The sequence below is a fragment of the Carcharhinus amblyrhynchos genome, chromosome 23 (assembly GCF_965287045.1).
Source record: "Carcharhinus amblyrhynchos chromosome 23, sCarAmb.v2.hapA, whole genome shotgun sequence".
Classification (NCBI taxonomy): domain Eukaryota; kingdom Metazoa; phylum Chordata; class Chondrichthyes; order Carcharhiniformes; family Carcharhinidae; genus Carcharhinus; species Carcharhinus amblyrhynchos.
This window is the reverse complement of record NC_137346.1, coordinates 45,057,783-45,074,118: the sequence shown is the minus strand read 5'-3', so window position 1 is coordinate 45,074,118 and position 16,336 is coordinate 45,057,783. Positions and strand designations below refer to the sequence as shown.

Sequence of the window (16,336 nt, the reverse complement as noted above, 5' to 3'; positions counted from 1 at the left end):
GTTTCAGTATCGGTCGAGCTGGCCTTCCTTTAAAGGATTGTCACCGGTTGGTTAGCCTCTGTTCCGGTCTGGCTTTGAGGAGACGTTGACCACAATCCCTGAAATGGCCGCAGTTACATTCGAGACAGATAGCCGCTAATGTCATGGTGATGCAGAATGTTCTGGGATAAAGCAGCGACTGAGGAGCGAAGCTGAATGTAAATATAATGCGCACAATTCCAAATGAGAAGAGGCAGTTCAGCCCTAATAGGGAAATCAGTGAGGAAATATCAGATGTTCTGAAACTGCTGTCAATGGTAAAGAATTCACTGCGTTGTTAATTGTCTATCTAGGACACCCTGGACCTCCTGGACCTCCTGGACTTCCTGGACTTCCTGGACCTCCTGGACCTCCTGGACTTCCTGGACCTCCTGGACTTCCTGGACCTCCTGGACTTCGTGGACTTCCTGGACCTCCTGGACCTCCTGGACTTCCTGGACCTCCTGGACCTCCTGGACTTCCTGGGCTTCCTGGACTTCAAGTGAGTCATTTCCTGAAACACTCCTCACTCACTCCAACAGCCCTCATAGCAATGTTTAAAACTGTTAGATCAAGGCTGATATTTTATTCCAACATATTGACAAATGTCCCTGACACATTGCAGAGTGAGATCCCATCTATTCTCTGTTTCAGGCCTGCCCAGCGAAGGTTCACTGTAATCTTTGACAATTGGCACGTTGGTCTAGGGGCGTGTTAGGGTCACGTTAACGTGTGAGAGGTCCCGCGTTCAAAGCCCGGATGAGCCAAGGGATCGGGAATTTTTTTAGGTTGGCACGGTGGGCTAGCACTGCTGCTTCACAGCTCCAGGGTCCTGGGTTCGATTCCTGGCTCGGGTCACTGTCTGTGTGGAGTTTGCACATTCTCCTCGTGTCTGCATGGGTTTCCTCCAGGCGCTCTGGTTTCCTCCCACACCCCAAAACCGTGCTTTTAGGCTGATTGGTGTTAATAAATTGTCTCTAAATTAGACCTTCCTTAATCTGGCGCACATATAATTCCCTAAATTTGCATCCCTTTATTGTGGAGCCCACGAAATGTAGACAAAAGTCATAGATAGAAGGAGGACTGGAATGAGGCACTCACTGAGTGTTAAAATGGGCGGCGTGGGCTTGTTGGGCCGAAGGGCCTGTTTCCTGTGCTGTGTTGTTCTTTGTTCTTTGCTCCGGTCTCCTCCCACAGTCTAAAGATGTGCGGGTTAGGTGGATTAGCCATGCTAAATTGCTCCTTAGTGTCCCGGGATGCGTAGGTTAGAGGGATTAGTGGGTAAGTATGGGGATAGGGCCTGGGTGGGATTGTTGTCGGTGCGAACTCGATGGGCTGAATGGCCTCTTTCTGCACTGTAGGGTTTCTATGGTATGTTTCCATGGTACGTGTGACTCCAGACCCACAGCAATGTGGTTGACTTATAAATACCCCTCTGAAATGGCCTAACCAGTCAATCAATTGAACAGTAATTAGGAATGGTAATTAATTGCTGGTCTAGCCAGCAAGGCCCACATCCCATGAATGAAAAGCCGAATAAAAGAAGCCTGGCAAATTACGACAGCCAATCTGATCTTACCTTCCAGCCATAGACCTCTGATCCCCTCCTCTCCATCCAACATCTCGACCTTATTCTCAGTGTCCCAACCCCGTTACACCGTCCCAGAATCTTCTCAGTCTCAAAGTCCCCTTAACCGGTTAGTTATCGGACAACATTGCTGATTGTGAAACGTGGAGTGACCTTTGAAAGGGTGAAGTTGGTAAATCCTTCTGTCACTGGCTGGTATCTCTGATCGCAAACCTGGTTCACTAACCTGTTATTACGTTTTAATAGGGCCAGCCAGGCCTGCCCGGAGAGAATGGCCTTAGAGGATCACCGGTGAGTCAAAGAACAAGGAACAAAGAACAACCCAGCGCGGGAAACAGGCCCTTCGGCCCAACGAGCCCTCGCCACCATCTTAAAAGCATTTTCCTACACCTCCCTTGACCCGTGTGTATGCATATGGTACCCCCACTGGAAACCAGATTGAGGGGAGACTAATTTAGGGACAATTTGTTACACCAATCAGCCTAAGAGCACATCTTTGGGGTGTGGGAGGAAACCGGAGCACCTGGAGGAAACCCACGCAGACACGGGGAGAATGCGCAAACTCCACACAGACACTGGCCCAAATCCATGTGTCTGCACAGCAATCAGTGATAGTCACTGAGCTGTTGTGGTGCCTGTCTGCTGGTCCAGTTTTAAGCACACACAACGACGTGAAGTACTAGGCCACTCTCGAAACATCCAAGAGCAGCCCACGCACGACCCACCGTGTGCATGCCCCTCGTTAGACAACATTATAAGCAGTTAAAATTATAAACAGTCCTTCTCTGCTTGTAATTATTAACCGGTTGAGAGATGTATTGGACCGAGGATAATGTCAGCAAGGAGCAGCAGGTAGACAGAGAGGATCCTTGGGAAACTCCAACAGGGAAAGTGGACAGGACTTCGCCAGTGGGTGTCCAATCCCGACGTGGGAATGGGAAACGTCACCACTCCCACTCTGCTTTTTGCCAGCCCCCGCAGGATTTTTTTAAAAACTGGACCAACTGACAGGGCAACACGGCAGCTCAGTGACTGTCTGCTGTGCAGGTACAGGGACCCGGCTCGGATCTCCGGCTTGGGCCGGTGTCTGTGGGAGTTTGGCACATTCTCCCCGTGCTTGCGTGGGTTTTCTCCGGGCGCTCCGGTTTCCTCCCACACCCCAAAGACGTGCTTTTAGGCTGATTGGCGTAACAAATTGTCCCTAAATTAGACCTCCTTCAATCTGGCGCACGTATAATTCCCTAAATTTGCACCCCTTTATTGTGGAGTCCATGAGATGTAGACAAAAGTCGGAGGTAGAAGGAGGATTGGAATGAGGCACTGATTGAGTGTTAAAATGGGTGGCGCGGGCTCGTAGGGCCAAAGGGCCTGTTTCCTGTGCTGTGTTTGATCTTTGTTCATGGCACGTGTGTGTATCACTGGCTGGACCAGCATTTATTGTCCACCCTTGATTGCCCTTGAGAAGATGGTGGTGAGCTGCTTTGCACAGCTGCAGTCCGTGTGGTGTAGGTACATCCACCATGCTGTTAGAGAGGGAGTCCTGGGATTTTGACCCAGTAACAGTGAAGGAGTGGTGATATATTTGGACTGTAGTGATGGCATTGCCATGTGTCTGCGGCCCTTGGCCTTCTAGGTGGTAGTACTGGGGGCTTGGAAGGTGCTGCTGAAGATAGTACACACTGCTCCAAACGTGCGTTGGTGGTGGAAGGAGTGAATGCGTATTGTTACGGATAGGGAGCCAGTCAAAAGGACTGCTTGGTCCTGATGGTATCGAGCTTCTTGAGTGTTGTTGGAGCTGCACCCATCCAGAGTATTCCATCACACTCCTGACTTGTGCCTTGTACATAACGGACTGGATTGGGGGATGTTAGGAGATGACTTACTCACCGCAGGATTTTCAGCTCAGCATCATCCAGGACAAATCAGCCCACTTGGTTAACAGCTGAGCCACCACCTTAAACACTCTATCATCAGTGCAAAGTGACATCTAAAGGAGAACCTGTAGATGTTATAGAATCCCCACAGTGCAAAAGAGGCCATTCGGCCCATCGAGTCTGCACTCATTATTGACAGAGCATCTTATTCAGATCCTCTCTCCATCCTTTCCCAATAATCCCAACCATTCTCCGTGGCTAATCCACAGCGGGCGGATTACTCATCTTTGGGAGGAAACCGGAGCAAGCCCACGCAGAATGTTATTGCAGAAATTATTGCAGCTGATGGTATAGGGGTAAAATATTAGCATGGATTGAGGATTGGCTGACTGACAGAAAGCTGAGAGTATGCATAAATGGGTCTTGTTCTGGTTGGCAGGATTGTGACAAGTGGAATCCTCCAGGGGGCAGTGCTGGGGCCTTAGCTTTTTTCAATTTCTATCTATAATCTCGATAAGGGGAGGTGAAGGCACGGTCACTAAATTTACAGAAAGATGAGTAGCAGGGTATGTTGTGAAGAGGACAAAAGGAGGTTGCAGATGGATATAGGTAGATTGAACGAAAATCTGGCAGATGGAGCACAGTGTGGAAAAATGTCAAGTCGTTCACTTTGATCGGAAGAATAAAAAATCAGAATATTAATTGAATGTGGAATGACTGCGGAATTGCAGAGGGATCTAGGTGCCCTAGTGAATGAGTCACAAGACGTTAGTATGCAGGTACAGCAAGTAATTAAGAAGGTTAACGGAATGCTATCATTTGCTACAAGAGGAGGATTGGTGCAGAGCTGATGGGCCGAATGCCTTCCTCCTGCACTGTGGGGATTCTATGGTTGTTTTGTCAAGGAGCTGCTGTAAAATGGACCGAACTCCTGAGAGGTGAGTTAACAGAGCTTCATTCTACCTGCAACTTGTTCTGTAATCCGAGAAAATTTATCTGAATGGAAGGAGATGCAAAGACACTTGTTGTTAAACAGCTTGTAATATCCTGGTTTAATCTCTACAACTGGTACGAGAATCAATGACACCAGGATGGTCAAAACAATGGCTAACTGATGCTTCTCTTTGCTTCCAGGGTAAACCAGGTCAGAAAGGGGAATGCTGTGATAAAGATTCAGAGGTGAGGGATCGCATTCATTACGAAATAAAAGACTGGAACTCTTGTTAAAACTGTTCTCATTCATTTCAGTAGGACATCAGACTGGTGTGCTCCTCGCTCGGTAAGGAGTCTCACAACACCAGGTTAAAGTCCAACAGGTTTATCTGGCAACAAACAGCACTAGCCATCGTCAGCTGACGAAGGAGCAGCGCTCCGAAAGCTAGTACTGTTTGTTACCAAATAAACCCGTTGGACTTTAACCTGGTGTTGTGAGACTGTTTTCCCTTGAAAGACGGCGACTGAGGGGGGGATCTGATAGAGGTGTATAAGATTATGAAGGGTATAGATAGAGTAAACAGTGGTAAGCTTTTTCCTAGGTTGGAAATGCACATTACGAGGGGCCACGGGCTTGGGGGGGGGGGAGGCGCGAGGTATATTTCGGATGTTAGAGGGAGGTTTTTCACACAGAGGGTAGTGGGGGTATGGAATGCTCTGCCAAGTAAGGTGGTGGAGGCAGGCACACTGGAGTTGTTTAAGAGTAACTTAGACAGGCACATGAGTGGGTTGGAGATGGGAGGATATAGGAGACTGTTTTAAATAAGGTTCAGGAGCCTTGGGACGTCCCTGGTAATGTATAGGGATGTGGAATGATACTGATGTTTTTCTGTTTTAATCTACAGGTTCTTAGGTCCGCCCTGTTGTCCAACGAGGGGCATACCCGCGATGGGTCGTACGAGGGCTGCTCTTGGATGTTTCGAGAGTTGCCTAGTGCTTCACATCATTAGTGTGAACTTAAACTGGACCAGATGCTGGGAACACGACAGCTCAGTGACTATCACTGATTGCTGTGCAGACACATGGATTTGGGCCGGTGTCTGTGGGAGTTTGCGCATTCTCCCCGTGCTTGCGTGGGTTTTCTCCGGGTGCTCCGGTTTTCTCCCGCACCCCAAAGATGTGCTCTTAGGCTGATTGGTGTAACAAATTGTCCCTAAATTAGTTTTCCCTCAATGTGGAATGCCATAAGCATAGATAAGGGTCATGGGTGGAGGGGGGACTCACAATGTTAAAATGGCGGCGTGGGCTCGTTGGGCCGAAGGGCCTGTATCCCGGACTGTTTTTGTTCTTTGTTCTTACCATGTTTACCCCAGTCCAACGCCGGCATCTCTACATCACGCTTTCCTCTCAGTCAGGTCTGGACACTGAAATAGATTGCTTACAATCCGAGTTTCCAACCACACACACAGGGCACCTGCACTTACTTAACATCTCCTAACTCCATCCCTGCCTCAGCTTATCTGCTGCTGAGACCTTCGTTCACACCTTTGTCCCCTCGAGGTCATTTATAGAATATGCGCATCTCTGGCTGTGTCAACATTTGTAGTCCATCCTTAATTGCTCTGGAACTGAGTAGCTCGCTGATCCGTTTCCGAGTCAACCACGTTGCTGTGGCTCTGGAATCACATGTAGGCCAGACCAGGTAAGGACGGCAGATTTCAAAGAACAACACAGCACGGGAAACAGGCCCTTCGGCCCAACGAGCCTGCGCCACCATCTTAACATTATGAGTGCCCTCCTCTACCCACGACCTTTGTCTACGCCTATTGGGGAAGATTGAGGGAAGACTAATTTAAGGATAATTTGTTACACCAATCAGCCTAAGAGCACGTTTTTGGGGTGTGGGAGGAAACCGGAGCACCCGGAGAAAACTCACGCAGTTACGGGGAGAATGTGCAAACTCCCACAGACACCGACCCAAATCCATGTATCTGCACAGCAAACAGCGATAGTCACTGAGCTGTCATGTTGCCCGTCAGATGGTCCAGTTTAAGCGTGTCCTCCCCTTGAAGGACATTACATGGGTTTTTACAACAACCGACAATGATGTTGTGGTCAGCATTAAACTTTGAATGTCAGATTTTGTTTTCCCCTATTGGTGATATCCAGCAGCCCTGCTCCGTGCGTGCAGTTCCCTGGGCCAGCTCCATACCTTTATGGAAAGTAAATTTTGTCTCGGCCAGGAACCTTCTTTTGAATCAGTGAGCTGTTTATACACAGACCATTCAGTCCCTGAACATTTCGGTTAGTACTCGGGTGAATGTGGAGTTCTGCCAGTCCCCTCAGTCTGGAACCTGAGACTGTCTCCCTCGACTCACGGATTTCTGTATGAAATTTGTATCTCAGTATAATGATTGAGGGTTGCCAGTTTAAGTGACTTTTGATCTGGCCAAATGACTTTGTGTCTGGTGATGTTAGTGTTCTCACTAAGCTGTGAGCCACAGACTGTCAGCAAAATAACCATCCTCTTCTGCGGTTATTTCATTTGCAACAAAATAATATCGCAGCCTTTCTACATATTGTTCCCAGTCATCGATCTCAGGATCAAATGGCTCGATCTTTTCCTATAATAGGCACTGCTAAGTGAGTACACCTTATTTCATCGCATTCTCAACGCTCCCCCTCAGCTAGATACTGCAGACCTTGACAACTTTGATGTTTGCCTCATTGCCAATAAGCCCTGCTCGATGCAGTTTTAACAATAAAGGATTCATTGCCAACACAGTGATTATATCTATGTACAACAAGGTCCAACTAGATTACAGTGTGACTGCTCCTCTGCACTCCCGGGCTCCGACCTCCAGTCCCCTGCATCCTAACATTTTGTGACTCATTCACTAGGGCACCTAGATCCCTCTGCACCTCGAAATTCCGCAGTCGTTCCACATTCGATTAATATTCTGCTTTTTTATTCTTCCTATCAAAGTGAACGGCTTGACATTTTTCTACACTGTGCTCCATCTGCCAGATTTTCGTTCAACCTATCTACATCCATCTGCAACCTCCTTTTGTCCTCTTCACAGCATACTCTGCTACTCATCTTTCTGTAAATTTAGCGACCTCTGATCGAGATTATAGACACCGCTTACCTATTTATTTTCAACCTATACACCTAAGATGCAGATATATGAAAATATAAAACGTGAGTGGATGTATTTGCACTAATGATTTCAAAGATACTGTACATGTTTAACCAAAAGAGAAAATACTGGAAAATCTCAGCGGCTCTGGCAGCATCTGTGAGGAGAGAAAAGAGCTGGTGTTTCCAGTCCAGACGAGCCTTTGTTAATTCCTCGCACGTTTTCTGTTTCTCAACAGAGAGAAAGCATTCAGCAGCTCCGAGAGGCCCTGAAGATGTTAGCTGAAAGAGTTTTGATTTTGGAGTACATGATTAGAATCCATGGTGAGTGAGTGTAAGGGTAAATAGTTGAGATTTTTGTCATTGTTGGTCAGACCGGGTGCAATGTCAAACCATGGATATGATTTGGCTACAAACTGTAACAGGTTAATTCGATACGGTCCAGAGAAAATGTACAACTGCTCGCCTTATTAAATTGAATGTAATTGGTGAGATTTCCTGAGCTGTTTATCGCCCATTCTCAGGTGAGGTCGATAATTGTCCCCCACCCGCTATCCCTGGCAGGGCCAGTACTTCTCACCCATTGCTTTTGAAAAGTTACTGATGAGTCACTTTCTTGCTGCAATCCCTGAGGTGTAGATACACCCACTATGCATTAGAAACATAGAAACACGGATACAGGAGCAGGAAGAAGCCATCTGCCACTTCAAGTCTGCGCCACCATTCATTATGATCATGGTTGACCTCCCAACTCAGTAACATGTTCCCACGTTTACCCCCATATCCTTCGATCCCCTTGGTCCCAAGAGCTAGATCTAACTCCATGAAGACATAACGTTTTGGTCTCAACTGTTTTGTATGGTAACAAATTCCACAGATTCACCATTCTCTGGGTGAAGGAATTTCTCCTCATCTCAGTCCTAAATGGTTTATCCCGTATCCTTAGACTGTGACCCCTGGTTTAGGACTTGCCCACCAATGGGAACATTCTTTCTGAATCTACCCTGTCCAATCCTGTTAGAATTTTCTATGAGATCCCTCATCATTCTTCTAAACTCCAGTGACTGTAATCCTAACCAACTTGATCTCTATTCTTATGTAGTCCTGCCATCCCAGGAATCAGTTTGCGGTTCTACATTCTGCACTCACTCTATAGCAAGAACGTCCTTCCTCAGATATGGAGAACAAAACTGCACAACATATTCCAGTGAGGCCTCACCGAGGTATAATCGCAGCAAGACCTCCCTGCTCCTGTACTCCAACCCTCTCGCTTTGAAGGCCAACATACCCTTTGGCTTTTTTATCACCTGCTTCCTGTCAGCGATTGGTGTACGAGGACACCCAGGTCTATTTACACCTTCCCCTCTTTTAACTTATGGCCATTCAGATAATAATCCGCTTCCCTGTTTTTGCTACCCAAATGGGTAACCTCACATTTATCCACACTGTACTGCATCTGCTAATCATTTTCCTGCTCACTCAGCCTGTCCAAAACACACTGAAGCCTCTCTGTATCCCCCTTACAGCTCACCCCCCACCCAGCTTTGTGTTATCTGCAAGTTTGGAGTTGTTACATTCAGTTTCCTCATCTAAATCAGTGTGAATAGCTGGGGTCCCAGTACGGATCCCCGTGGTACCCCACTAATCAATCAGAAAAAGACTCATTTATTCCTACACTTGGTTTCCTGTCTGCCAACCAGTTTATTATTAATCTCAATACACTACACCCAATTCGAAGTGCTTTAATTTTACACTAATCTCTCACGTGGGACTTAGAACATAGAACATTACAGCGCAGTACAGGCCCTCGATGTTGCGCCGACCAGTGGAACCAATCTAATGACCCTCTAACCTAAACTATTCCAATATTATCCATATGCCTATCCACTGACCATTTGAACGCCCTTAAAGTTGGCGAGTCCACAACTGCTGCAGGCAGGGCATTCCACGCCCTTACTACCCTCTGAGTAAAGAACCTACCTCTGATATCCGTCCTATAATTACCACCCCTCAATTTAAAGCTATGTCCCCTCGTGTTAGCCATCACCATCCAAGGCTCTCACTGTCCACCCTATCTAACCCTCTGATCATCTTGTATGCCTCAATTAGGTCACCTCATAACCTTCTTCTCTCCAATGAAAACAACCTCAAGTCCCTCAGCCTCTCCTCACAAGACCTTCCCACCATACCAGGCCACATCCTGGTAAACCTCCTCTGCACCCTTTCCAATGCCTCCACATCTTTCTTATAATGCGGCGACCAGAACTGTACGCAATACTCCAAGTGCGGCCGCACCAGAGTTTTGTACAAACTTTGTCTGTACAAACAGAGCTTCGTCTAAAGTCTTCTGAAAGTCCAAATAAACCACATCCACTGGCTCCCCCTCTACTAGTTACATCCTCAAAGAACTCCAATAGATTTGTCAAGCATGACTTCCCTTTCATAAATCCATGCTGAATCTGTCCGACTCTCTTTTCAAAGTATTTTGATGAACAATCTTTGGTATTATTGGGTTCTAGACTTTTCCCCATCACCAATGACTGATCTATAATTCCCTGCTTTCTCTCTACCTCTCTTTCTAAATAGCAGGGTTACATTACCTACCCTCCAGTCTGTAGGAACTGCTCCACAGTTTTGGAAGATGACCCCAGTGCATCCACTATTTCTCGGGCCACCTTCTGAAATACTCAGGGATGTAGATTATCAGCTCCTGGACAGTTATCAGGCTTCAATCCCACCATTTTTGCCAATACCATTTCTCTACTAATACTGGCCTCCTTCAGTTCCTCCCTCCTACTAAACCCAACATTTCCCTCTCTGTTATTTGGAGTGTTAGAGCACAGAAGGAAACCCTCCAACCCCCCCAGAGCCTGCACCGACAAAACTACCCTAAACCTACATTAATCCCACTTTCCAGCACTTGGCCCGTAGCCTTGAATGTTTTTCAAGTCCCTGATCCACATACGTTTTAAAGGTTGTGAGGTCTCCCTCCTCTACTACCTCCCAGGCAGCACATTCCAGCACCCCTCCCCCGGTGAAAAACCTTTTCAAATTCCCTCTAAACCTCCTTCCTGCCTCTCACCTTAAAATGATGTCCCCTTGACCCCCTCAGCCAAGGAGAGCAGCTGCTGCCTATTCACCCTGTCCATACCCCTCATAATCTCACACCCCTCAATCATTCCACCCCCCCCTCAGCTTTCTCTGCTCTAAAGAAAACAAACCTGTGCCTATCCAGCCTCCCTTCATAGCCTCTCCTTCCAGCGGGATCTTCCTGTTCCTACGGGTGGCTCAGCCCCGCCATAGGCTTCCCAGTGACGGGGGTGGGATTGGATCCCATTGACAGCAGCGTAACAAACGATTCCACCACGGGCTAAAGTAGGACCATCATAAAGAGACACGGTGCGGGATGGGGTGCAGAGAATCCAGATCTCTATTTCCATTCCTATGAGATATTCTGCTACCTACAGATTAGACCATTTGGCCCCTCGAGCCTGCTCCACTATTTGCTGATCTGACTGTCAACTCCGCCTTCCTGTTTACCCCTGACACTATTTGACTCTTTTGTTCGTCAACAATGTCTCTAACTCAACCTTAAGAATATTCATTGATCTAGCCACTATTACTTCCTCAGGAAGAGAATTCCAGACCAACAATCGGCTCAAATAAACTTTCTTCTCATTTCCGTCTTCAATGGGAAAATGTGTCTCTAGTTTGAGTCTCTCCCACCAGGAGAAACATTCTTTCAACATCCATCCTGTCAGATCCCCCCTCAGGATTGTGTATCTTTCAATACGATCACCTCTCATTCCTCTAAACTCCAATGGATACAGGCCCAACCTGTCCACCCTTTCCTCATAAGATAATCCCCCTCTATCCCAGGAGTCAGTTGAGTGACCCTTCTCTAAGCTGCTCCTAATGCAATTATATCTTTTCATAAGCAAAGAGAGAAAACGATGCACAATGCTTCAAATGTGGTCTCCAATGCCATTGTAACGGAAGCAAAATGTTATTACCCAATCCCCTTGAGTAAACACCAATATTCCATTTGACTTCTTAATTACTTGCCGTACCCGCAGACTAACTTTTTGTGATTCCATACGACCATAAGAATTCGGCCACTCGGCCCATCGAGTCTGTTCCTCCATTCAATTGTTGCTGATGTTTTTCCCTCATCCCCATTCTCCTGCCTTTTCCCCATAACCCCTGATCTGCCTATTAATCAAGAACCTATCTATCTCTGTCTTAGAGACACTCAATGATCTAGCCCTCCACAGTCTTCTGCAACAAAGAGTTCCACAGATTCCCCACTCTCTGGCTGAAGAAATTCCTCCTCATCTCTGTTTTAAAGGATTGTCCCTTTAGCCTGAGGTTATGCCCTCTGGTTCTAGTTTTTTTTTACTAGTGGGAACATCCTCTCCACGTCCACTCTATCCAGACCTCTCAGTATCCTGTACGTTTCAATAAGATCCCCCCCCATCCTTCTAAACTCAAGTCAGTACAGACCCAGAGTCCTCAACTGTTCCTCATACGACAAACTCTTCATTCCAGAGATCATTCTTGTGAACCTCCTCTGGACCCTTTCCAAGGCCAGCACATCCTTCCTTAGATATTGAGCCCAAAACTGCTCACAATACTTCAAATGGGGTCTGACCAGAGCCTTATACAGCCTCAGAAGTACGTCCCTGCTCTTGTATTCTAGCCTTCTCGACATGAATGCTAGCATTGCATTTGCCTTCCTAATTACCGACTAAACCTGCACGTTAACCTTAGGAGAATCTTGAACAAGGACCCCCAAGTCTCTTTGTGTTTCTGATTTCCTAAGCATTTTCCCATTTAGAAAATAGTCTGTGCCCCCATTCCTCCTTCCAAAGTGTATAACCTCACACTTTTCCACATGGTATTCCATCTGCCCCCACTTTGTCTGCCCTCCTAACCTGTCCAAGTCCCTCTGCAGCACCCCCCCCCGCTTCCTCAACACTACCTGTATCCATATACCAGGACACCCAGATCCCTCTGTACCTCCGAGTTCTGCTGTCTCTCTCCATTTAAATAACACGCTGCTTTTCCTGTCAGAGAGGACAAGTTCACACTTTCCCCGCATTATAATCCATCTGACAATTTAAGATTATGACAGGTGTGGATGGGAAGCTGCTGTTCCCCCTTATTTGAAGGATCGATAACAAGGGGACATAATTTTAAGGTGAGGGGCAGGAGGTTTAGAGGGGAGGGGAATTTGTTTTCACTCAGTGGGTAGTAGGAGTCTGGAGCGCACTGCCTGAGAAGGTAGGAGAGGTACAAAACCTCACAACCTTTAAAAAGTACACGGAAGAACAGTTGAAGTATCAAAATGTTCACGGCTCTGGGCCAAGTGCTGGAAAGTGGGATTAGTGTAGATTTAGTGAAACTTTGTCAGTGCAGAATCGATAGGCTGAAGGGCCTCTTCTGTACTGCGTGACTCGATGAACTTGGCCTTGGAGGGAGTGCAGAGGAGGTTCACTAGGCTGATACCGGAGATGAGGGGGTTGGACTATGAGGAGAGATTGAATAGACTGGGTCTGTACTCGTTGGAGTTTAGAAGGATGAGGGGGGATCTTATAGAGACGTATAAGATAATGAAGGGGATGGATAGGGTAGAGGTAGAGAGATTCCTCCGGCTTAGAAAGGATAGCAGGACTAGAGGGCACAGCCTCAAGATAAGGGGGGTGCAGTTTAGAACGGAGTTGAGGAGGAACTTCTTCACTCAAAGGGTGGTGAATCTCTGGAATTCTCTGCCCGTTGAAGTGGTGGAGGCTGCCTCGCTAAATATATTTAAGTCATGGGTAGATAGGTTTCTGATAGACACGGGGAATTAAGGGGAGAAAGCGGGAAAGTGGAACTGATCCACTTCAGATCAGCCATGATCTTATTGAATGGCGGGGCAGGCTCGAAGGGCTAGATGGCCGACTCCTGCTCCTATTTCTTATGTTCTTGTCTTGTTCAAAGTGTTTATTGTACAGTCTGGGAATGGACATTGCCAGAGTCTATAGTCTGTGAGGAATAGACCCCACACAAGACGGGAAGAGGATGTGAAATGGGTCGTAACAAATAATATTGGAAATAAACAGCCTGCCCGTCCACATTGCAACCCACGGAACTGATTGTCCTCAGAACTTACTCGATGCTATCTTTGCAGAGACAAGTACTTCCACGACACTGGAGCCTGGGTCAGGATTTGAAGCCTTGCTTTCAGACGAAGAGGTCAAAGAGGAAGGACGATTGCATCGTACTCTCTCTACGGTGCTGAGTGGCCAGGAACGGAAGCAGAACTAGAGGCGGGAAGGACACAGGCGGGAGATACTCGAGGGAAATGGTTTGTTTAAGGTGCAGCCTTGATTGGCCCACATTGTCTTGAGAGACCCCATTGGATTGTCTCCTGGAGAAAGTCAGACAGCAGATGCTGGGAATCTGCAAACGGCAGGAAATATTGTTCATACTCGGTGAGCCGCTTACTGTCCGTGGTGGGAGCAGTGTTTCAGCAAAAGTTCCAGGTTCCACGATGGCTCCATGCCTTAGACATGAGGTCATCTCTTCTCCCAGATGCTAGTGGACCCTTTAGTCTCTGATTTGCCATTAAGTTTTTTGCCCTAAACACTCATGTATCAAAAAGGTGTTCCAGAATAGCTGAATTTTAGCCGACTGCTTTAGGAGGAATTCTGGAGCTATAAAGCTCTATAAATGAAACACTGCTGTCGATCTTCATTTATAAATTCCCCTGTGCGTCCGATCATCGTAACTAGTTGTTAAACGCCCTGAGATGATGTGGTCAGGGAGACTGCTGAGAAATACCCTGTTCCTTGTGATAAATTCCATCAAATCTGTTTGGGATATCTTCACATTTCACATTAACACTAAAATAAACCTTCAACCTATTCACAAGAGAATTCTCGGCCTCTGCTGTGTTGATGGAGGCGTTGGAACAGTGTGATGTCCAACGTAGATGATACCTGACCAGCTGTCCAAGTGGATCTTGATAGATTAATTGGATCAAAGACTCTTTATTATTGGCTTCTTCAGAAATCACTGACAGATCACAGCCCTTTAAGTGGGTAACACTGTTATCACAGCCTCCTGCTTAATTAATAGAAATGAGACACAGAATCCTACAGTGCAGTAGGAGGCCATTTGATCCATTGAATCTGTGCCCACTCTCACCTAGGCCCTATCCCCATAACCCGCTAATCCTCATAACCTATATATGTCTTTGAATACCAAGGAGAAACTTAGCATGGCCAATCCACCTAATCTTCGGAGGGTGGGAGGAAAACCAAAGAACCCGGAGGAAACACAAACTCCACACGGACTGTCACCCGAGGCCGGAATCGAACACAGGTCCCTGGAGCCGTGCAGTAGCAGCGCTAACCACTGTGCCAGCCACGTGAGGAGGTGAAACCCAATAATCAGACTAAAATTCAAACAATTAAAAATGCACTTTCACTTGCAAGAGATAGATCGAAGGTTCTAGTTTCCGAAACCCTACAAGAATGGGCTTCTGTTGCCCCAACTCATGGGTCCACCGATATGCTGAGCGGGGTGGAGGGCGCTGCAGGCAGAGCTCACATTTCTAATGTAACCTGTGTCCCCAATTCTGACTAGACTACAGATGACCAAGAATTAGAAAACCCACCAAACAGGAGCAGTGTTCAGAGCTACAGTTCACCAGAGCAGGCAGTGCGGAGACAATAATGAATTCTTCACAAAAACCCATTGGAATTAATTCTCATGTTTAATGTTGGGGGCTGGGGGGGGAGTTCCTACTGCAGAAATACACCGAATAACATTGAGTCTGGCTAGAGTGACATACAGCCTGGGGAGCAGGAATCTGCAGACATTCCTAGCCATGGTTGAGGGAGCTCGGACTTTTCTCCTTAGAGAGACGAAGGTTGAGAGGTGACCTGATAGAGGTTTATAAGATATTGAGAGGTATAGATAGGGTGGATTCTCGGAGGCTATTTCCCAGGGCTGAAATGGTCGCTACGAGAGGACACAGGTTTAAGGTGCTGGGGAGCAGGTACAGAGGAGATGTCAGGGGTAAGTTTTTCACTCAGAGGGTGGTGAGTGAGTGGAATCGGCTGCCGTTGGTGGTGGAGGCGAACTCACTGGGGTCTTTTAAAAGACTTCTGGATGAGTACATGGGATTTAATGAGATTGAGGGTTATAGATGGGCCTGGTAGGTAGGGATATGATCGGCGCAACTTGTGGGCCGAAGGGCCTGATGGTGCTGTAGTTTTTCTATGTTCTTAGATCCACCTATGTAGGAGTTTACATGTGTGAGACAGAAGTTGCACATCTTGACTTCGAACCACATCAGTTCTCTGCTCCCCCAGCAAAGGCCACCAGGATATTTTCCTCATTTCTATCAGTAACAGAATGAAAGTGTTCCCTGATTATTCCTCGAGAACACTGGGCTCTTGACTTGTCCAAAGTGGGTCAACATAAAATCCTGCACTTTTAAACAGAATCTTTCCATTAAAATCTATGATGTGGAGATGCCGGTGTTGGATTGGGGTGGGACAAGGCGAGAGGGCACGCGACATCAGGTTATACTCCAACAGGTTTATGTGAAACCACCTGATGAAGGAGCATCTCTCCGAAAGCTTGTGATTCACACAAACCTCTCGGACAGTTTTACTCAGAGGGTAGTAAGGGCGTGGAATGCCCTGCCTGCAGCAGTTGTGGACTCGCCAACTTTAAGGGCGTTCAAATGGTCAGTGGATAGGCATATGGATAACATTGGAATAGTTTAGG

General features: G+C 47.0%; 1 protein-coding gene across 1 annotated transcript in view; it reads left to right on the top strand.

The window, feature by feature from the left end:
• LOC145357365 (uncharacterized) overlaps positions 1-14,841 on the top strand; it is a 99,730-nt gene extending 84,889 nt beyond the window's left edge. The window contains exons 8-12 of the mRNA XM_080210666.1: positions 333-473; positions 1,851-1,897; positions 4,615-4,659; positions 7,792-7,876; positions 13,725-14,841. Coding sequence (XP_080066792.1) covers positions 333-473; positions 1,851-1,897; positions 4,615-4,659; positions 7,792-7,876; positions 13,725-13,861 — 455 coding nt within the window. The 3' untranslated portion in view covers positions 13,862-14,841. The remainder of the gene's footprint in view (positions 1-332; positions 474-1,850; positions 1,898-4,614; positions 4,660-7,791; positions 7,877-13,724) is intronic.
• Positions 14,842-16,336: the final 1,495 nt, after the last annotated feature.